Consider the following 24,200-nt stretch of genomic DNA (forward strand, 5'->3'; position numbering starts at 1 on the left):
CTAGATTCCTCTGCTTTAAAATCCTACAATTTGGCTGATGTGTTGATGTTTTTGTTATTGAGCCATACGACCACCAAACTTTAAGCACCTTCCTGAGCTACATGAACAAACAATGATGTTAACCACCTTACAAACCATTGTGGATCAAATACGCATCCTCATACACTTTGTATCCATCATATATTTCAATGTAATATCAATGGTATTATAATTTTAATATGCACTTCGCATTCATGATAACTTTGACGTCTATAGACGTCTTGGTTGGTAGCGTAGTTAACATATACAATTTAGTATTGAAATTGAAAAGCAAAATTCACTTCAATTTCTGGATACACTTGTCAAACATCTTTCCTCACGCAGTCTATCCTGCATTGTCTACTCAAGCTCAAGCATAGTGAACAATACATACATGTTAACTTTTGCCCTTAGAGTCATTAACAATCTCAAAAAGAGTAATAACTTGCTTTAATGAGCAACAATGACTATAGCAAAATTACCATGAATAAAATTCCTCACAAAACTACACCTAAAAGTGGAAATACAGATTACAGTAACACCATAACAATTCCATACATTAAAAGGATCATATAAAATTAATGCCAGAATGCTACACAGTTATAACCTATTTGCTAAAGTGCCTTAGAGGACTGAAATAAGATCAGGTAATTTTAGTATCCTGACAGATAAAAGATTGAAAGAAGACTCTTAACAGGCAGTTAGTAATGATGTAAATTTTCCCATATATATAATATTCTGTATACCCCCTGAGGGCACAAACCAGAAATTTGGTCATTCATGTCAACAATTTTTTTTTTTTTTTTTTTTTTTTTTTTTTTTTTTTTTTTTTTTTTAAGCTTTGGGAGGAAGAAGGATATATATATATATATATATATATATATATATATGTGTGTGTGTGTGTGTGTGTGTGTGTGTGTGTGTGTGAAAAGTTTTTTACCTTAGGGATAATACATATTAATGATGCCAAGTAATTTTATAAACTTGGTTTTTTTACTCCTTCTCCCAAGTAAGCAAAACAGTTAAGTTTGCACCTGAACATAGTTCAAGTCCTAAGGTAGTGCAACACCAGGGCAACTCGTTGTAAAGGTGGGTAAAGCTCTGATCACTATTCTTAGTATTTCCCATCATGTAAAACATATCTCACTAAGAGATGTATACTGTTATACATCATTAGTGGGGGGGGGGGGGTCACTACCCAGACCGGTTTCAACCTTTTTTGAGGTCTACTCACTGAGGAGACCTCAAAAAAGGTTGAAACTGGTCTGGGTAGTGACCCCCTCCCATAATGTATAACAGTATACAGCTCTTAGTGAGATGTGATTTACATTATGGGAAATACTAAGAATAGTGATCAGAGCTTTACCCACCTTTACAACGAGTTGCCCTGGTGTTGCACTACCTTAGGACTTGAACTACGTTCAGGTGCAAACTTAACTGTTTTGCTTACTTGGGAGAAGGAGTAAAAAAACCAAGTTTATAAAATTACTTGGTATCCTTAATATCTGTATATATCTATATATATATATATACACTGCAATACTAAAGATATATCTTATTTTAAAAGAAATCCTGCTACTTGTTTTTAATTTCTTCTTATAAAACAACACAATTAGCTTCTTTCCTGAGATACCACAGAATAAATTAAAAGGAATAAAATTAATGGCATTCAGGATGGTCTAAAATATCCTGACTAGCCACACTTAGTTCAACAGCTAGGTTCTCCTGAATGGAATTGGTGATCACATGTTGGTATTATTTGCATGTAAAATTGATTGATTGAAGAACAAAGAGGAAACCCACTCTCCCTGTCCTCTCGATGTAACACCAATGTGAGTTGCAGATTTTAAAAAATATATTAACAGATTCCTTCTTTTCCCTTAATTTTACCTATGCACAGCACTGATGTGCCACAGGTTTTGTGGCCTTTTGTGTTTCATAAGTAAGAAAAAAAAATTGGTTCAATTTTGAAGCAAAGAACATCAGATATTCAAGTAAAACAGCAATTTCTCATAGCTTAAGTTCATGGACAACTTCTGCTGACTTGGCCAGCATCATTCCTCTGTCCAACAACAACAAATGCTGCTGCTATTCAACATCTATTTACTGTCCAGCTTCAAACCTAATGAACCACTTCTCCTCATACATTCTTTTTACCTCTGCTGTCTGGAACAGTAGCCTTCATGAAACAAGTAAGATTTGTTCTTGCCCCTTAAAATTCTTCCTAATACATAATCTACATCAAGGTTACATAATAAAGATTATGTAACCTTTTACGTGTGAATTTAATGTACAAAAACATCATTTATGCACCAATTAACAATCAATAACTTCTGTTAGGGCTTAATTCATAAAATAAAAATTAGCTCTGAACACCAAATAACCAATGCAGCAATTGTAGACTACTCTTAAGATGTTATGCAGTTCATAAATCAGGATATGCAGTGTACATAAAAAACACTCCCAAATTTTCTATATAATCCGGTATTCTGCTCACCTAATTTATAAAACACAAAGGAAGCAGAGCTATGGTAACTTTATGTTAGAATATGATATTTTAGCAGATAACTTTTCATATAAAACAGTCTCACCTTTCCTTCAGAAGCCTTTGTTTCTACCCATATTTCACCAGTGAGATCAATGCCAGCAACAGAGAGAGCAAGAGCAGATGCTGCATTTGCAAGTGACTGTGAATTTGGTTGTCCTGGCCCACCACCAGGTGGAGGATATCCTGGAGGAGGAACATGCAGTGGTGGCAACATTGGACGCTAAGAGAAAAATAAATAAATAAATAAAAAATAAAATAAATATTTCATTTACATCTGTAAAATTTAGCAGGCCATCTAATGAAACATGTTTATTATATATCAGGAGTTCAATAGGTTTCTCTTTCTAATCCTTTCATTAGATAGGTTATCTACCAATGAAGAATGCTATCATATTGGAAAAATAAAATAAACTTTTAAATCTAACTTAATGAATCGCATGGTGCAATAATACAGTAATTGCAGAGGTAGCCAAGTGGAGACACTCCACTTGGCTACCAACCACATTGGAGTTAAAATTCCATGGAAAATTTGACAGAATATGAAATAAAAACCATGTTCTGTCTACAGATGAGTTTCCACTTTATCTAATTCATAACCCACCAATGGTACTAATATGCTATTAGTTTTTACAATTTTGTGAGGCTTGTGATGCAGAGCCTCTGTAGCATAGTCAGTTGCTACAATGACACTTGGTTAGAAAGATATGAGTTAAAATCCTGTCTAGGATGTGAAGAACTTTTATCAAGGTTCTTCAAGTAAAGATGAATTAATAATTACATACCTACATATTATTTGTATTAATAAGAGGGTTGACTGAAAAGTTTAGTAAATTCCCAATAGATGGTGACACAATTCGCTCATTCATACCAGTGTCAGCAGGTATCATCTTTTTCATGATGCCTGGCAAAATTTTAGCCACATGCGACATAGTTCTCGTGTGGCAAACATTTAAAATTACTATGTTCGCATTTTTCATAAAAATGGAGAAAAATGAGTTTCGTGCGGTGATAAAACACTTATTTGAAGAAGTGGATGACTGTGCAGATCAAAGCAAAGTTAGATGCAGTTCATGGGGACTCTGCACCAGCATTAAAGACTTTATTTTTGGATAAATGAGTTTAAACATAGTCGTAAGCCCATTGAAGATGCAGTGTGTTCCAGACACCTGACTGAGGTCACTACGAAGGAAATGACTGACAAAATCCATGGTATAATTGCAATTCGCAGGATTTTTTGCATTGCTTTGTGACTGTAGACGAAACATGGATCCACCACTAAATAGATCCATAGAGAACACAGAGTAAATCCTATTTAGTAAATAATAATATTTGGTTAACCGATCAAGTGTTGATCAATTTTATTAATTAAATGAACCAACTAGTTTCGCCACACTTATCTGTTGGCTTCTTCAGGGCACTTACATATAGGTTTAAACACTCTCACAATTATGCGTAACTGCAAAACTGACAAGAATAAAAACTGACTAGAATAATTACAAATAAAATAGTATCGATGACATGGTTAGTTGTGGAGAAATGAGACGATAGGCCAGAAATGTCCTGTCTGTTGTTTTTGACATAGCCAATGTGCTCCTTTTGCCTGATTTCGAGGCTTCTCGAAGTCTATCCGATGTAATTAGAGCCACATGAGCATGGAATATTATAGACTCCAGCATATTTGTAGAAATGATGGTTGTCTTTTGGAGATCTTAGTAGTTTACGAATAGAATCTATAGGTTTAAATGCTACTCTTATTTTGTGTTGTTTGAGGAGATTGGCGAGCTTGTTGGAGATGCCACTTACATACGGAATTGCAATCGTTTTTATATATTGAATCTCTTCTTGTTCTCTTTGTGGTGGTTCAGAAAAAAGGATTTTATTGACTAGTCTTCTTCTGTTCCCCTTACTTAGAGGAAGATTACCATTCAAGAATGTTCAAAGAAGCAGCCACAGTCGCCCGTTCTACTGTGAACCTTAACAGAAATCAAGGCCTAATACTCCCAGAGATATGGAAAACCCTAATCAGAACCTTAAAAACGGAAGAAATGAACTTTAATACAAACTACAGAAAGTTCCTCAGTAACAGCTAGCTGATCTTGTATACGCGATACGTGTTTCACTCACGTTCGATACTATTTTATTTGTAATTATTCTAGTCAGTTTTTATTCTTGTCAGTTTTGCAGTTATGCATAATTGTGAGAGTGTTTAAACCTATATGTAAGTGCCCTGAAGAAGCCAACAGATAAGTGTGGCAAAACTAGTTGGTTCAGTTAATTAATAAAATTGATCAACACTTGATCGGTTAACCAAATATTATTTACTAATTTATGATCAAGAAAACAACCTTCATGATAAATCCTATTTAATTTACCCTTAGAGTAGTTTACAGAAAATTCAAGTTCTTGGGATATGTAGAAAGTAGATGCGTGAAAATGATGAAACAAGTTTTCTAAGCTCCTGCATCTTTATTGTTTATAATTGTAGAAATTGTTCAACTTTGCCAAATTATGCATAAACAAGAATTAACTGTGAGTAAATTTACTTTGAGGTAGTTTACTGTTATACTGTTGTTAGTTTGTAATTTTTATTTACTTTGGCATGTATAGGAAACTTAGTGGGAGAAAAAAATGAAGGGAAGTAAACTCCAAGCAGCAGTCAAAACAATGGACAATGCCCGGTGAAAGAGCATTGTAAAAAGCAAAGACCGTTTTGTCAGCTGGGAAGATGATGGCCACTATTTTTTGGGATTCCCAAGGAATAATCATGACAGACTATTTGGAAAAGGGTAAGACAATAACAGGAGTCTATTATGTGTGATTGTTGGACCGTTTAAAAGAAGAACTGAAACAAAAATGCGCACAAAAAAGTGCTCTTTCATTAAGACAATGCACTGTCCCACACACTGGCCGTAGCAATGGTAAAACTGCACGAATTGAGATTCAAACTGGTTCCGCATTAACCGTATTCTCCAGACTTGGCCCCATGTGACTTCTTGTTCCCAAACTTAAAAATTTGTCTTGGTGGTAAAAAATTTTCTTAGAGAGAGGATGTCATCAAGGCTGTCAATAACTATTTTGCACAATTTGACAAATCCTACTTTTTAGATGGGATGAAAAAATTGGAAACTCACTGGACCAAATGTGTAGACTTCAGTGGAGACTATGTTGAGAAATAAAGATGATTTTTTCCAAAAAAATGTGTTTAACTTATTTTTTTTTTTACCAAACTTTTCAAACATCCCTCGTATGCTTGGCATAAACTACAATATACTTAATATTAAACACAATTTATTTGTCCATACTTTTAAAACCATACACTTAATGCTAAACAGTTTATTGCTCAGTAATTAAAAACAATGCTAATTAATAATAAACGCACTTTCAATTAGTCTAAAAACCAACATGATGTTTTATGACGGGTTTTTAAATTGATCCAGCTACCCATTGTTACATACGAAATCATCATATCCAAATTGTTTAACAAATTTTTCCACTTTAGCCTTGAAATTGGACCATCTATTCAGAATCCAGCATTTCTTTCTATAGTGAACCATTAGAGAAATGCTTAATTGATATTTGTAAGCTTGCACTTTCTGAATTTTTTATTTATTTTTTTCTTTTTTCTGTTTCAGTTATGTTGTTTTCCGTGCTGATATATAAACATCTTTATTCTTACACAATGTTCATAATGTTGAAGAGGACAAAGAAAAACCTTTTACACACTTCAACATTTTTCACACCATGTTCTAACTCAAAATAATTGACTTTTTTGCAAACTAAGAGACACTTTCTTTTTGTATACGTTTCCAACAAAATGGTTAACTTTTAACGGGTTTTACAGTCATAGCAGTGTTCAGATAAAGTGAGAGAGGAGTCAATGGCTAGACACTGGAGAGATAGGTAGTGAGAGGATGGTTCCCAAAGACAAGATTAGGTTATAAACCAGCCTGAAATCCAACACAGGTGGTGATAAAAGCTAAGTCACTCTTCACATTTTTGTCTATTCCAAGAATTTGATATTACAAGAACTACCTGAACAATTAAGAATGTTTGCATAATTACCAAAATGTGTACAGTACATGCATATAGTATGCTCATTATTATAAAAGTGAGCAATTAAATGGGAATATGCATAAATGAAAATCATTATGGCCTTTTGCTGATTACAGCCATGTCATTATTTCAGTGCTCGTTACAACAAAGTTCAAGTATAGTTTTTTCCTTTCCCCAGACTGCCTTTACTTCTTTGGCCTATCACGGCTTACCATATGCTTCCTTAAAAAAACATGACTTGACCTCTTGTTACAGACCAAATAGAAAATTGACATCCTTTATCTGCTCCACTAAAGACCAACCACTTCCCCTAGACCTACCTGGTGTATACCAGGTCCCTTGCAGCTGTAAGCTGTCCTACTTTGGCCAAACAGGCAGGACAGCGAATATCAGAACACAAGGACTACACCCATTTTCACCAGTATAGCCACTCTGGTCTTGCAGACCATGCTCTGGATACATGCCACAGAATACAGTGGAAGAAAGCCACAATAATACACCATAGCAAGTTCAAATTGGAAAGATTTTTCATGGAATCAGCCTCAGCCCTAAGAAACATGCCAAACCTCAACAAATTTGGTTGCATGAGACTGCCCCAAATTTCGGAGATGTACATCAGGAGACCTTCAGCCCAGCGGCCGAGAATACCTACATAGCCCTGCTTGGGGGGGGGGCTTCGTCCTCATTTACTGTGTGTAGTGCCTGCGTGCACGTCTCTTTATTTTAAATTCCTTTGAAGATGACAACGTGATGTTGCCGAAATATTGGAAATATATATTAAAGTTTAATTTATATTCTAGTGTACGTTGTGAATTCCTTAAGTTAATTAATAATCATATGCTTCCTTAGTCAAGAATATCAATGTTTTCCTTTGGATTTTTCTATTCAATTCGCAAAGTTTAGTTATAGGAAAGATTGAAAAAAGTGACTTCTTTTGAATGAAAGAATTTGAAAAAGGTTCTCATCTTTTTCATCCTGGCATTAAACATGTTTTCTTAATCATTCTTCTCTGCTCTTCTTGCACATATTTGCAGATGACATTAGCATTTCTGTAAATGCCGTATTTATAATCTCTAGTCTTCAAAACTTTTTTAAACTGCACAACTAGTTTAGTCTTCTTAGAAGAGTTCAGGTGCATAACATGAGGGAACTAACAACAAACATTGCAAGAGAAAAAAAAAATCTATACATTAAAGCATCAACATAAACATTTAAAGCTGTTCTATGTATCTCTTCACTGTTGGGTGTGCACATGCTTGCTTTCAAGGTCATGTGAATGCCAAAGTTGAATAGCAGCACAATGACAGTCAGAGATTATAGCTGAGATTAGTGTTGAGATGTACTGGATGAAGGATGATTTCTTTAGATAATACCATTCTTCTTTCCAGTTCATCATAACATTGAAAGAAATCATCCTCCATCCAGTACATCTCAACACTAACTTCAGCTATAATCTCTCAGAATGTCATTTTGCTGCTATTCAACTTTGGTATTTACAAGACCTTGAAAGCAAGCATGCAACACGCCCAACAATAAAGAGATACACAGAACAGCTTCAGTTAATACGTTAACATTTTAATGTATAGATTTTTTTTTTCTCCCCGCTCACATTTGTTGGCAATTCCCTCATGTTATGCCCCTTAAGAAGTTCTCTTAGAACTTTTTAAGAAGATGAAACTTCTTAGAAGAGTGAAAATAGTGTTTCTATTTTCTTTTTTCTACTTTCTTAAAATAGTGTTTCTATTTTTTTTTATCTCTCGGCTTAAATAATTTAATCTGTTTCAAATATATATATATATATATATATTCCTCTAATTCTTAGATTTGACTTTTGGTTCTCATTTTGCAGATGGGAACTCTATGAGAACTCTATTCCAATCATTTGAAACTTTGTACCCTTGCTTTACAGCAAATACGCTTCTGGTACTGCCTTCAATTCTAACTGCTGACTTACAACTATACTGTTTTGTATGATGTCCCAATTACTCAATATAATTTGTAGCATTTTAAACACACACACCCCTTCTTGGCACCTTATACAGATATTAAAAATCATGATTTTGGTCTGAATGGAAATAAATGAATTGTTCATTCTTTTAGACCATTTCCTTAACTTCTCATGCACCTTACACTGAACGTTCAACAGGTAAAATCCTCTAATTCTTAGAATTGAATTTTGTTTCTCATTTTACAGATGGATACTATGAGAACTCTATTCCAATCATTTAAAACTCAACATTCTGAGCAGGCCTCCTGAATTATACAGACACTACAGAATACCATAGCAGATGCTACAAAAATTTTATAAATCAAAATCTGAGCATTTCTAGTTGAATACCATCTACCATAGCTACCCCCCCCCCCCACCTTCCTTGCAAAAATAATAGCAGGCAACTTATTTTTTATTAAGAATGTAGCTCTAAGGACTCAAAAGACTAATTGAGGCAGTCTCATTTAGGCACTCACACTTAAACTCACCATATCTCTTTAAATGCATTTCCTGAAGATGCAGTTATAACGTTGAACAATTTAGCCCAACTTCACATCCTCACCATAAGACCTCACATGCTTCCTAAGCACTGATTGGGGTAAACACTGAAGCCCTAGCCAGGCTTCAGTGTTTACCCCAAGCTACTTCCGCCATGCATAAACTACAAAACCTCACTTATGTCTATAAGATTCTCTTACTAACTTGTATGTTTCTATTATATTTTTCCCTTCTATTCCTCAAACTTTGCAGACGATATTCTCTCAGTGTGTCTTATATGCAAATTCCACAAGCTAGTTTTCTTGATTAATCACTGATGACTCTTTTCAACTCTCCCTATCTCTTCGGAACCCAAGTGACAATATCTGTACATAGTAGCATTTTATCATTTTCAGTAGATGATGGAAACTGAAGATCCATCTGTTGGAAGTTCTTCCACTTGGTTATACTATAAATTAAAGATGCCAAGAAATTATATTCGTGGTTTAATCCTTTATACAAGTGTAAGCAAACAAGTTTGCAGCTGAAGTTTGCTTACACTTGGATAAAGGATTAAACCAAGAATATAATTTCTTGGCAGATTTAATTTAACAAAGAGCCATTTGGTTGTCTCCTAACTAGAGCATCTAGGAAAGCGCAGTGTGTTGTGAATTGAATTCTTGAATGTTGGCTGTTCAAATGGGAGAGGAAAATGTTTACTGTGTTGTCCTGGCAGTGTAGCCAAATAGTGAACACATCTACATAGCACAGCCAGATAGTAGGTTTGAACGGACAGAATCTAAGGCATTTTTTCAAATGTCTCCATTAAAAGGTTTTCCAGGAGGGGAAGGGAGCATGGCTCTCCTTCTTTCTATGTATAATGCCAGATGTAGCCAACACAGGCAAAACCTCCCAAAGATAACCTTCCTAACTGATAATTAAAAGCTCTACAAAATCTCAGAAATAACAAAAATAAAATAAATAAATCATAATAATAAATGTCTGCACGGTTAGCCTAGTGCCTGTGCACTTCGCGACCATATGCCTGGGGAAGGAGTGTCCTAGGTTCGATTCCCGTCAGTGACGTGAGGAGCTGAAGGATCTTCCTCAGTCAGAGTCAAGTTAGCCAGTCTTGGGCACAGACAGTAGGGTTTCCACACAGTTTATCCTCGAGTTTTTTCATCCTGCAAAGCAGGCAAGCTAGCCTTGAGAACTCAACACTATAGGGCATAGGATAAACTGGGATGTAGGGCTGACCACCTTATCCTGTGAACGGTTTGAAGTCCGATGATTAACAAACCCTCGACACCGCAAGGTAAAAGAGTAAAAAGAAGATGAGATGAGAGATAATAATAAATAATCCTAAATGAATTCTAAACTACATAGATTATATTGAAAAATGACCACCATTCTTAGAGATGGGTCTACCTACCAAGAGTAAACTAAGATCCCACCAATCCACAGATCACAGCCATCCAAACTAAACCCTATAATTTCAGAACTCACTACCCTACATATATGTACTTCCAAAATCCAAAAAGAGAATGTGCTCCTGCACCCCCACTGTAAACAGCACAGATTCACCCACCTACAAACTAGCCAAACATTTGGCTATATTGTTTGTTCTCATATTACTGACACTAGCTTTTCAAATATATACATAAAAAAAAAAAAAAAAACCTCAGTATATGTTAAGTCCAGTACAGCAATACCTCAATTAATGCACCTACCGCGTTCTTTAAAACAGATGCATTAATCGAATATAATATAATCGAATATAACCTATGGGAAAATGTATAATTCGTTACTCATATTTTTTTTTTTTGACCCTCAATTTTTTCATAAAAGAATTAGGGTATGTCTCAGGGCCTAGTTAAAGGAAAACCATGAAGCTGAAAGACAATAAAACATATTCAGAATATAAATTTATTATTCTGCTTCTTAACAAAGAATTGAGCTAACGTAGTTTGGCGGGCATTCTGTTTCTTTTTTTCATACAACTGACGGTATAGCCCTATTGCCTCTTCTGCAAATTTTACTGGTTCTCTCTTCACTAGGGTCAGTTTCTAAGCATTGCTGCTTAAAAACTTCGATTGTACGAAAACTATTTTGAAATTGTTTCTGTGAAATGAAACCTCTTTGGGCTTGTCAGTGATTAAATTTTCTTCATGTCCTTCAGGATCTTCCTGCTGTGCATCTAAATTTAGCAGGAATCACTCAACTTCTCAGAATGAGATTTAATTAACTTAGATTCAGATAAAAAGCCAAACGGCTTTTATCCACTTAATTTAACTTAGATTCATTTGAAAAGGCTCTAATATCATTTGCACAATGTGGAAGAATCTGCTTCCAAACGGCTCGCATATTGCTAGCAGTAATTTCATTCGACTTTGCGACTTTATAACCAGGCTGAGATTTCTCTGATTTGGCTAGAAAAGTCTTGGAAGGCATTCGCTTCCAAAAAAAGGCCGGTTTCATCAACATTAAATATTTGTTGATCACAATAGTCCCCTTCTTACACAATTTTCTTCAAAATCTCTGGATATCTCCTTATCTGCACTTGCAGCTTTGCACGTCATTAGAACATTATGTAGGCTATTTCTCTTTTTGAAACTCTCAAATCACCCAGCACTAACGTGGAAATCTTCTTTTCCATCATTGATAGCCGTTTCTTTCCAGGTTACAAAGAGACTTTTGATTTAATTAGGCCAGTGTTTAGCAGGATCCGTTTTTGGTTACAATCTTCGATCCATGTCTCTCTAATTCAACCATTATAACTTTGATTTCGAGTGCATGCATGATGAACTTGAAGCAGCCTTACCTTTCTCTTTGTATTCAGCAATTGATTCACGCATTTTTGTGATCTTGTGCTATCATTTCTCTGGACTAGCCTTCTTCATTTTTCTTCATTATTTCAAGTTTTTCTTCCGATCAGATTACTTTTCGAATCATTTTCACACTTCTATGTTTTTGCTCACTAATTCTTTTACTCATGATTAAAGGTTAGGAAAATAATTTAAAATAAGAAAGGAAAACAAGTGCACGAGATATGATAAGCAAAATGCTATGTAAAGCAGACGACATAAATTTTGGCTGTAAATTTGGAACTTAGTGTACATGGAAATAGTGTAGTATGCCATTAAAAATAACTTTGTAAAATGTTTCAAATCGGTAACTAATTTATTTCATACTGGCGAGCGATTTTTTTCAAATAGTTAGCCATAAAAAATGTATAGATCGAAAATTTTTAAAATCTGTAACATTTATTTTTAAGATATGCACTAATCGAATTTGGGTATCGAAAAAAAATACGCACTAATCGGGGGCGCATTAATCGAGGGACTGCTGTATATAAGTCCTCACCGTCTTCATTATGCGACTTCATGGTCAATTTTGATGTCATTCATAAACATCCCACTTGCACATACACCTTTGCTCTAATTCAAAAAGAATTATATTTCAGTTCACCACATACTCAGGCAATTTTGTTTGGCGACGAAAATTCTACATACTAACAGAGGGTACAGCCATGGGCTCTCCTCTTTGTTCCCGCCTAGCAAACTTTTTATGAAGAATTGGAAAAGAATGCCTTAGAATCAGCCCTCTCCCTTCCAATCTACTATCTAAGAATCCAAGAATCCATAGTGACAGAAAGTAACAACAGCCTGTCCTTCTTAAATACCCTAGTTACAAGACAAGTATAGCACTATAAAAACACTAGTCATAAGGTAAAATGGAATTGCTCTGATAACATTTCACTCACCATTGAACACAACCACATACAAAACACCTTTTTAGCTAATAGTTACAACCCCCAACAAAAAAAATACGAATAAAAATAGAAATACAGGAAATGCATCACCATTCCATAAATCCATAGTCTCACTAAAAAGCGACCAAGATCTTAAAAAAGAACAACCTTGTGACTACTTACAAACTGCACAGACAGCATGTGTTATCTGCTCTCACAAAGACCAACTACAACCAATGGATTTACCTGGGAAAGGGGGGTGGGTCTACCAGGCACCCTGCAGCAACAACCCTACATACTATTACTATTGCCAAACAGGTAGGACAGTCAACATCAGAACACCAAGACCATATCTGTTTTCATCACTATGGCCACTAAGGTTTGGAAGCCATGTCATGGATATCCGGCACAGGATCCGATGGAAAAATGTCACCTTTCTCAACCAAAGCAAATTTAGATTTGAGAAGCTTTTCTTCAAATCTGCTTCTGTACTTATGAGCTATTCTAGCTTGAACAAGTATGATTGCATCAAACTGCTTCTCATATGAGAAATTCATCTGCAGACAATCCGTCCAATGACCAAGAACATCCAACCAAAGCCAATAAGTAGTATAGTTTTAGGACTTCAGGTTTTTGAAAGCTAGTAGGATTTTTACAATCCTGAAACCCAATGTGTTTAATTCCCAACTGGTTGAAATTCCACTGAGGGCTGCAATTTTCTATTCATCATCAGTTGTTTTTCACACAGACAATGACTTTTATTATACCCCATAAGGAAAACTCAAGTATTGTGAACACAGAAGCTACCTGATTAGACTTCAATGATCAATCCATTTCCAAGATGTGAAAAGAGAGTAAGAAGAAAAAGTAACTAATTTTTCTTCCTGCTCACTCTCTGTATCTTAGATACTTCCAGTTTCATGAAAATTCTAGATTTAGACAAAATAATTGTTCTTTGACATGGTATGCATGTGCAGTTACTTTCTTTTTTTTTCTGGTATTTATATGGAATCTATTTTCAAGTAATGCATACTGTTTAATATGAATTCTTTGTTCAACAGTAAAAAAAAAAAAAATACAGTCACTAGCCATTGTGGAAATATTTAGTTCAGGTACGTGTTACATCTGTAAGATATTCAAGCTCAAATGTGTTCTCTTACTGCTCTCTGTTGTCAACTGGATTACAGGATAATTTACAGAAATATTAAGAATGGGGTAATAAAAATGTACCTTTTTCAAAACAAAAATTTTTAATACAAATGTAGACTATTATTTTCTCAAGTACGCTTAAAATTCAAACTTTAGGAACCTTACCATTCCAGGTGGTGGTGAAGGTGGAATACCTGGTGGACCCATTCCAGGTGGAGGTGGTGGTGGTAAGCCAGGGGGTGGAGGCATTCCTGGAGGTGGCATTGGAGGCGGAGGGAAATTAGGATCAAAATGAGGTGGAGGTGGTGGACCTCTATAGCCTGGAGGAGGAGGTCGTCCCATCATGCGGGGACCTCCCCGCATGTGTGGAGGTGCAGGGCCTCTCATATGTGGTGGAGGAGGACCTCTGAATCTAGGAGGAGGACCACGGGGACCAAATGGAGGTCTAAAAGAAATCAAGAACACCTATCTATAAGGCTATAAGTTATATAATTATGTGAAACTATTCTGAATTCAAGTGTAAACACATATCTTACATTTATATTGACTACTAACAGTTCGAAATATGCTACTTAAGTTCAATGTATATCTGTACTGTTCTTTATAGTCAACCAATGATGAGTTTTTAAAAATGTTTTTAAGTTTATTACACTGAAACTTTTGAAATGATTAAATGTTGAATATTTCATAGACTAATTATGTAAGTACAAAGTAATTCTAGATATTTTTCAAAAAAAAAAAAAAAAAAAAACTTATTTCTTCAGTTTTGATGTAAAAATTTTAACCTACTTCTAACAATCTCAGCCATCTCAAGACTACTTAATGGTTTTCATCTGTTAATGTCACTAATAGTTGAGGAACCACTTGTTCAGACTTCATTTACACCCAGATCAGTGTCCATAAAATTTAAATTATTCACATTTTTTTTTATACTACACCTCTGTCCAAAAAGAAACCAAACTTTTCAAAAATAGAAGAAACTAGTGGGGCCACCTCTTGTATCTTTTTGTTATCGAAAGCGGCAACCTTCATTAGTGTTGTGTCAACTGTTTATAGCATTTGTTTCATTAGAAGCAGAGTTATAGTGCCAAGAATGACTGTGTTTTCACAAACGGTTGGAAAATGAGTTACAAACAGAGAGCTGCGATTGACTTTTGTGTTAAACTTGGTAAACGTTTTACCGAAATGCATCAAATGCTTCAAAAAGCATAAAGTGATTAATGCTTATCCCATACTCAACTTTACAAGTGGTTTAAGCGATTTCAAAGTGGTCGTGAGACACTTGACGACGACAAAAAGCCAGGCGATCCAAAAACTGGACAGAGTGAAGTTAACATCGAAAAAACGTGTGATATCATCAAAGAAAACCCGAAATCGTCCGTGAGAATGATTGAAGATGAATTGGGGATTCCGAAATCAACTGTGCACAACATTTTGACCAAGAGTTTGGACTTTCGTAAACTGAATTCGCGATTTGTTCCCCACAAATTGACCAACGACCAAAAAATGTTTCGAATTGAACACTGTAAGGACCTCATTAAAACCGCTCGTAAGGACTTGAACTTACTTGAAATGATCGTTATTGGTGACAGAACGCGATGTTTTGAGTTTGAGTCAGAAACAAAGTGCCAGAGCTTGGAATTCTACAATTCCAAGGGCATTATCCACAAAGAATTTGTTCCACCTGGCCAAACGGTCAATGGCGAGTTTTTTTCTCGAAGTTTAGAAGCAATTGATGGCGAGAATTCGTCGCGTACAGCATGAATATCGTGATGCAGGCAGCTGGTCACTTTTGCACAATAATTTACCATCTCATCATTCGAACATTGTGAGACAGTTTTAGAGCAAAAACCAAGTTTGTGTGTTGGATCATTCGCCGTATTCACTTGATTTAGCACCCTCTGACTTCTTTCTTTTCTCCCAGACTTCATTTGCAGATGAAAGGAAAGCGATAAGACACCATTGAAAACGTTCAAGCGGCAGTAACCATGATCCTTAACAGTATTCCAAAAACCGATATAAAAAAAACTCATTTAACGAATTAATTGACCATGCCAAACGCTGTATCAAAGTTGAGAGAGAGTATATTGATTGAAATAAATGATTTGAATAATTATAATTGGCCTCTGTTTTATTTTCTATCAAAAGTTCGGTTTCTTTTTGGACAGAGGGTGTAGAATAGAAACTATTTTGCATCTCTTATTTTAATAATTTCCCCTTCACAACTCATTGCCATATGATCAATAACTATAATGCAGTAAAATAATTTTAACTATTAATATCTTAAATAAAGTTCAAAGTTAAAATATTTCTTAGAAAAAAAAATTTACTATTTGACATCACTGAAAACATTCACAAAAATCATACTACAGGAACAGCAGATCTTAAACTAGATATTGCACAAATAACATTGATGACATGAGAAGTTAAAAATGACACAAGACATATGCCACAGACATTATGAAAGAAGTGTACTAAGTTGAGACTAGTAGAGATCACTGTATTTTTCGCCTTATAAGATGTGCTTTTTTGTACTTAAAATTTATCTGAAAATTAGGATGCATCTTATAAACCAGTGCATCTTATAGTGTGTGATCAGTTCGAATAGTTGCATGGTCTTTAGCAGGCAAGCATTTAAGATAACAATTAATACATTATATTTACATTTTTTAACCCATGGATTCTACGAAGCACAGACATAGCTATATGATTGTGTTTAAGCATAGTGTGATGAGTGTGCAAAAAAAAAATATGACAGCATTTTGGGCCCTCTGCCTACAGAAAAAATTGTATGAACTTGGAGGACACGAAGCAGCAATTAATAGAAGCAAATTATAAAAAAAAAAAAAACAATCTCCTCAGAAAACCTAATGCAAAATGGTCAGAAATTGAAAATGAACTAAAAACTTGGATAGTGGATCAAAGAAGATCGCTTGCTGCATATCTACAAAAATGATTATTGAACAAGCAAAATTATTGGCAACAGAAAGAAATATCAATTTTACAGGGTCTCCATCATGGTGATTTATGCTTGCATGCAAAAACGAAAATATCATGGAAAATAAACATAATACATGCATGAAATTTAAAAAAAAAAATATTTAATGAAAAATTTGATGCATAATTCGTGTATCCTATACTACAAAGAATATTTCATTCCCAAAAATTCCACATGAAAAATGTGATGCATCCGATACAATGGGTGCATCATATAAGGCAGAAATATATGGTAATTTAAAACAAATGTGAAGATTATGAATAATTTCCATAATCCACATTATGATTTAATCTTTCATAAATTCAGTTATATGCTACTAGTTAGTCAACAGCTAAGTCAGAGGACAAGGCCAATGGCAATTTCTTTACATTTGTAGTATCCATATCGTTAAGTAGCCAATAATGACAAATATCAAAGGCCTCATGAATACAAATGTAAATAACTTTGTAATAAAAAAAAAGTCATTTATATACTTCATGGATACAATAATTCACAAATTTGCTTATTTGAATAACATTCAAAATTAATCTTTGCTTATGAGAATAATAACTTTAATGCAAGTATCTCCACATATCTATTTCCTTATCCATTGTATACTTTTAAGTAAAATATGACAAACATGAAGGGCCTCTCCAGTAATATGATCAACAGTCATTTTGTTATATAACAGAAAAACAAAATGTAAACTATAAACTATTTCAATTGTCACAAGCAAGGTCTCTACTAGATTTAGCCACTCTCTCTCCACATATATAGAATTAGATGTGGAGGTTCCATGATGTTTTCAAAATAAACCTCCTTTATGTTCTAGTAAGGCAAATTTAAGTTTTGTAGGTCTTACATTCAAAATCCTAGATTTGAAAATTATTATATACTGCTCTGGCCAGTTAATAAGATAAATCTAATTAGGTACACCTTAGGTTATGCATAGGAATGATGTCATGTGATAATCCTATGCAGCTTTTATTCCATAATTTTGAGGAAAACTATAGTGAATTTAAGACAATAAGTAATACTAATAAAATTTATATTCCGCTGAAAGATCTACAATAATCGTTGGAAGTTTTTCACTTGATTATATATTATAAATTAAAGATACCAAGAAATTATACTTGGTTTAACCCATTATCCAAGTGTAAGCAAATAAAGTTTGTGCCTGAAGTATCTTTCATACCACCTTTGCCATGAGTTGCCCCAGTCCTAAAAGATACTTCAGGCACAAACTTTGTTTGCTTACACTTGGATAATGGGTTAAACCAAGTATAATTTCTTAGTATCTTTAATTTATACAAGATCTGCAATAAATTAAACACTGAGCTTCTTATTAATATATTCTATAAAAATTTTGTCCTCACATAGCACTAGTGTAGCACAGGTTTTGCATTCTCTAATATATTTTTAATATATTTATCCCACACGAGAGGTACAAGAATCTATGGCACATCAGTGTCATGTGTGAGGTAATATGCAAAATTAATATCATCATCATCCTGTCCAGTAGTCTGTTATGGTCTCAAGTCTGCTCTTCATCAGTCCTTTGGGGGATGCATCAGAGAACCAGTCAAGGCATCCCACTTCTGTCTACTCTGTTTGAGTGCTGTAAGCATATTTTCTATATTTCTGGATATACTGTGTTAAAAAATTAATTTTTAGTTTATTTATTATATATTTGTTTTTCATCTGGTCCAGTATTGTATATCTTGCAGTTCTTCTCATCAATTTCATTTCGACTGATGTGAGGTTTATCTCAAACAAAATACTGGAACTATTTAACCTGATGACTAAATACTTAAGGAATTGACAGCATACACTAGAAATATAAATTAAATCAACTTTAATATATACTTTCTGATATTTCGGCAACATCACGTTGCCATCTTCATGGGAACTTAAGATAAAGACACGTGCACGCAAGTACTACATAACAGCAAATGAGAAATGAAGCGAGGAAGCTACTGTTTTCCTAAAGTCCTGATGGTGCCCCCTGGCAGGCTATATTAGGTGTTCTTGGCCTTAAGTTCTTCTGATATATATTTCCCAAATTTGAGGCAGTCTTATGCATCCAAATTTATTGAGTTTTGGCATATTCCTAAGGTCTGAGGCTGATTCCACGAATAGTCTTTCATATTTGAACTTGCTGCGATGTATTACTGTGGCTTTCTTCCACCTTATTCTGTGGCGAGTATCCAGAGCATGGTCTGCAAGCCCAGAGTGGCTGTACTGGTGAAATCGGATGTAGTTCTTGTGTTCTGAGATTCTGATATTTGCTGTCCTGACTGTTTGGCTAAAGTAGGACAATTTACAGCTGCAAGGGACCTGGTATACATCAGGTAGGTCTAGGGGAAGTGGTTGATCTTTAGTGGAGCAGATAAGGGATGCCAATTTTCTATGGTCTGTAACAAGAGGTCAAGTCATGTTTTATTAAGATTTTGTTGATTTTTTCCGAGGTGCCTTCGATGTAGGGAATGGTGATGGATTTAGAGTAATATTTTTTTGTGAGGGGGGGGCATTGGCTGAGAAAGTGTTAAGGATGTGATTTAGTTCAGTAGTTAGGTTTGGTCATTTGTACAGATTAGTTTTGCCCTGTTGAATAATGTCTCAATAACTTCATAGTGGTGTGTGGGGGGGGGGGGGGGGGAATTGTTGGTGAATGTATCTGCCTGTATGGGTGGGTTTTTTATAAACTGAGAAAACCAAGGTTCCATCAGGTTGGCAGGTGACTAGTGTGTCTAGGAAGGAGAGGCTATTGTTTTTCTCTTTTTCCAGGGTGAACCTGATTCTAGGGTGTTGGTTGTTTAAGTGTGTTAAGAAAGAGAGGAATGTATCCAGGCCATGTGGCCAAATAGCAAACACATCATCCACGTAGCAAAGCCATATGGTACGTTTTTGTGGGGCAGTTGAAGGCTTTCTCTTCAAAAGTCTCCATAAAGAAGTTGGCCAAGGGTGGAGGAAAGTGGTGAACCCATGGCTGTCATATCAACAAGTTTGATAAATTAAAGAACTCTACGTCCAAACCAACACAGTAGTTAACCTTTTTTCAGTCATCCTGGAGCCTGAAGCACTCAACGCTCTGTCACGTGGTCACAATTTCGCCATTGCTCCTAGGAAATTACCGGCCAAGGAATTAATGATCCAGATTGAACGCAGGATCCGTCACCTTCCAAACCACATCGTCAACGATATTAGATTGGATGTAGCCTGTGTTCTCACAAAAGCAAAACCACCAAAAACCAACATATCCATTAGTGAATACAAGTCTCTACAGGAATTGAAGAAAAACAAAGAAATAGTTATCACCAGAGCGGATAAGGGGAATGCCACCGTGGTACACAATCATAATGACTACACAGGTAAGCTTAAGGCTTTACTATTAGATCGAGCTAATTACCTCCCCATTGAATACAATCACACCAACTCACAAATTAGAAAACTCCATAAACTCCTTAAGAAGGTCACTTCTTGGCCTGTGGAGATTACTAACAGACTAAAACCATATAACTCTAGATCCCCCCCTGTATATATGGGCTCCTGAAAATACATAAAGAAAATGTGCCATTATGTCCCATAGTGAATGGCATTGATTCCCCCCACTTACAAACTAGCTAAATATTTAGCCAAAGTGCTCTCACACTATATTGGCAACACGTCATCACACATAAAAAACTCAGCCCACTTCAAAGCCAGTATAGAAAACCTTACACTCCAACATAATGACATAATGGTCAGTTTTGACGTCTCCTCCTTATTCACAAATGTCCCCCTCAAAGAAACCTTAGAGCTAATTCAAGCTAAATTTCCTCCCGATATCTCAGCCCTATTTCAGTTCACAATGAACTCAGGCTATTTCTTTTGGCAGGAAAAATTCTACAAACAGATAGAGGGGGACAGCCATGGGTTCACCACTTTCCCCACCCACCCACACACAAAAATATGGAGTTATTAAGACACTATTCAACAGGACAATATTAATCTATTCAAATGACCAAGCACTAACTACTGAACTAAATCACATCCTTAACACTTTCTCAGCCAATGGCTACCCCACCCCAAATAAATCCAAAAAATACTAAAACCAGTTATCCACAACCCCTCCCAAAAAAGATTACTCTAAATCCATCACCATTCCCTACATCCGAGGCACCTCGGAAAAAATCAGCAAAATCCTAAAAAAAACATAAATTGACCTCTTGTTACAGACCATATAGAAAATTGGCATCCCTTATCCGCTCCAATAAAGACCAACCACTTCCCCTAGACCTACCTAATGTTTACCAGGTCCCTTGCAGCTGTAAATTGTCCTGCTTTGGCCAAACAGGCAGGACAGCAAATATCAGAATCTCAGAACACAAGGACTATGTCCGATTTCACAAGTACAGCCACTCTGGGCTTGCAGACCATGCTCTGGATACTCGCCACAGAATAAGGTGGAAGAAAGCCACAGTAATACACTGCAGCAAGTTCAAATATGAAAGACTATTCATGGAATCAGCCTCAGCCCTTAGGAACATGCCAAACCTCAATAAATTTGGATGCATGAGACTTCCCCAAATTTGGGAAACATATATCAGAAGAACTTCAACCCAAAGGCCAAGAACACCTAATATAGGCCGCCAGGGGGCATCATCAGGACTTTAGGAAAACGGTAGCTTCCTCGGTTCGTTTCTCATTTCCTGTTATGTAGTACTTGCATGCACATGTCTTTATCTTAAGTTCCCATGAAGATGGCAGCGTGACGTTGCTGAAATATCGGAAAGTATATATTAAAGTTGATTTAATTTATATTTCTAGTCTACGCTGTCAATTCCTTAAGTATTTAGTTATCATGTTTAACCAGCATATAAGCCTTTCTACAAGAATAACTATTTAACCTGTGTTTAATTAGTTCATTGATGCTTCATTCCATTACACCTAACAAGAATAAGTATTGGTCTTGCTAATATCCTGTATGTTTTAATTCTGGTATGCTTCTGTACCTTTGTTGGATTGAAAAACAAATTATTCTAAGTACTATGCTGTACTTTTGAATTTTCTTCTTATTGTCAATTTCTTCTTTGTAAGCCAGACTATAACCAGGATAGTTAAACCAGTTTATTTGCTCAAGAATTGTTTTTCAATGTGTATTTTACTTCAGATTGGTTCCTTTTCTTGGAAGGCCAAAATTTTGGTTTTTGTAGAGATGATATTTCATTATTAAATTTCATCCAGTAAGGTTTAAACGGTGCCCAGAATATTGCAATTCATCTGCACACAACAGTCAAGGTGGCTATTATTTCAATGTGAAATTTCCATGAATGAACTGTCTGTACCCAATATCTGACAATGACATTAATATATCAATACTACGGTGAATAAAGGGCAGCCTTGACACCAGAATGTATTGGTTTCCATTTTGATATGTTAGTTCCGAATTAGACTGCTATGATCATAACTGGTGCAATTTTTGTTCAAGGAGTCAAAGCACATTTTTTGTGCTTTGCAAATAATAATTGAAAGAAAATAACTGTCGAGACAGGATCTGCTACTGCAGAATTTTTTTGATTCCTCATCTATCTTATCACTGTAATAACTGGCTTGTTCCACAATTATTTTCATTGTGTTTACAGTTTCCCCCCCCCCACTTCTTTTTTTTTTTATTGCAAAATGGAACAACTATAGCCTTCTGACAGGATTCTGATAGTTTCTCACCATCCATTATTATATTCAAAGAAAAGAGATGTTTATACCATCTTCTCCAAGTGATTTATTGTATACATTCAATTCCTCTAAATGTGTGTTCTACTATATTTCTGGACTGCAGTTTTTATAATTCTTTTGTAATGAGTGTCCATAATTTCCTGAAAATACTGTAGGCCCCACAGTTGAAATGTGTAGCCCACATGATTCTTACATTCTCTCGTTTCTTGATTCAATTATTTAAAATTTTATAAGCTATTGGACTGAATATTATTAAATATAACTTAGATATGAAATTATTCCAGATTTCTCTACAACTTCTTTTTTTTTTTAGCTATAGCTTTCTTTCTATTATATTCAGTCTTCGATTGATCTGGTTGTTTAAATACGTAACATCGTATAATAGTGGGACTAGTTTAAAAAACTGTAATGGACAACACAAGGAACTCCAGTCCTAATTAGGTGCCATCTATGTTGGAAAAAAAGAGAGAAAACAAGTATTAATTAGATCTTAAAATGACTGTCTCCCAGATTTTTGATAAATTTATAGCCATGCTTGTCGAGGTTTGGAGTATGTTTTAAAGCTGCTGTTGATTCCAAAAACAATCTGTCTGACTTATGATTTCTGTGTACCACTTTTGTTTTCATCCTTTGTTAAGTGGTATTCAAGGCATGGTCTGCTAGACCAAACTTACTTACCAAAATGATAGTCCTAAATGTATTTTTTAAGTTCACTAAGACAGATGTCAACAGTTCTTCCTGTGAAACAACAGTTCTGTCCATAGTAAGCCAGGTCACAAGAACAAGGCACTTCATAAATTCCTGGATATGATACAGAAGAATTTATCCTTAGGTGAACAGACGAGACTTGTCAATTATTTGACATATGATGCATAGCTGATATTTATTAAGCACTCTAGATATCTCTTATATTTTTTCAGATGTGCCTTGAATACATGGAAAGGCAACAGCTTTGTTGTAGTCGTCTGTGATAGGCAATGGAGGGGATTTCTGGGGGAGCATTTGGTATTTTTTCTATCCTATGGGAATTATGGCCATTGGTTAAGGAAGTGTGATGCAAGTGAGTTCAGGTAAGAGCACTGCCATTGGAACAGATAGCCCTAGCCCTGTGAATTAGTGTTTTTAGGATGCCATGCTGTTGAGCTAGATGAAGGTGTGAATGTTTAAGCAAATATCTCCCTGTGAGGGTCTTCTATAAACAGAAAAAAATAATGCAGCATCAGGAAGCTACATGATTAGTGCATCTAGGAAGGACAGACGGCCATTAGCTTTCTGTTCCATTGAGAAGTGGATTTTAGGGTATTAGCTATTTAAATATATTAAAAATGTAACCAATGTTTCTGGACCATGTGGCCAAATAGCAAATACATCACCAACATAGCATAGCCAAACCATTGGTTTGAGAGTGGGTGTCTTCATAGCTAGGTCTCAAAGTGTTCTATGTAGAAAGTGGCTAAAGGAGAAGCCCATTCCTGTCTCATCTAGTTGTTTGTATATCTTCCCTTTCCATGCAAAATAACTT

The 24,200-nt window shown here is 35.3% G+C and overlaps 1 protein-coding gene across 4 annotated transcripts in view; it reads right to left on the minus strand.

The window, feature by feature from the left end:
• The window catches only part of LOC150092440 (transcription elongation regulator 1-like), a 291,251-nt gene that overhangs the window by 202,711 nt on the left and 64,340 nt on the right, over positions 1-24,200 (minus strand). For all 4 annotated transcript variants that reach the window (XM_090415019.1, XM_090415020.1, XM_090415021.1 and 1 more), the window contains 2 exons: positions 14,152-14,431; positions 2,610-2,786 (listed from right to left, as the gene is read on the minus strand). In XM_090415019.1, the coding sequence (XP_090271145.1) occupies positions 2,610-2,786; positions 14,152-14,431 (457 nt within the window). The remainder of the gene's footprint in view (positions 1-2,609; positions 2,787-14,151; positions 14,432-24,200) is intronic.

Source organism: Typopeltis vanoorti, chromosome 26, assembly GCF_054136105.1.
Source record: "Typopeltis vanoorti isolate ZY-2024b chromosome 26, IOZ_Tvanoo_1.0, whole genome shotgun sequence".
Classification (NCBI taxonomy): Eukaryota; Metazoa; Arthropoda; class Arachnida; order Uropygi; family Thelyphonidae; genus Typopeltis; species Typopeltis vanoorti.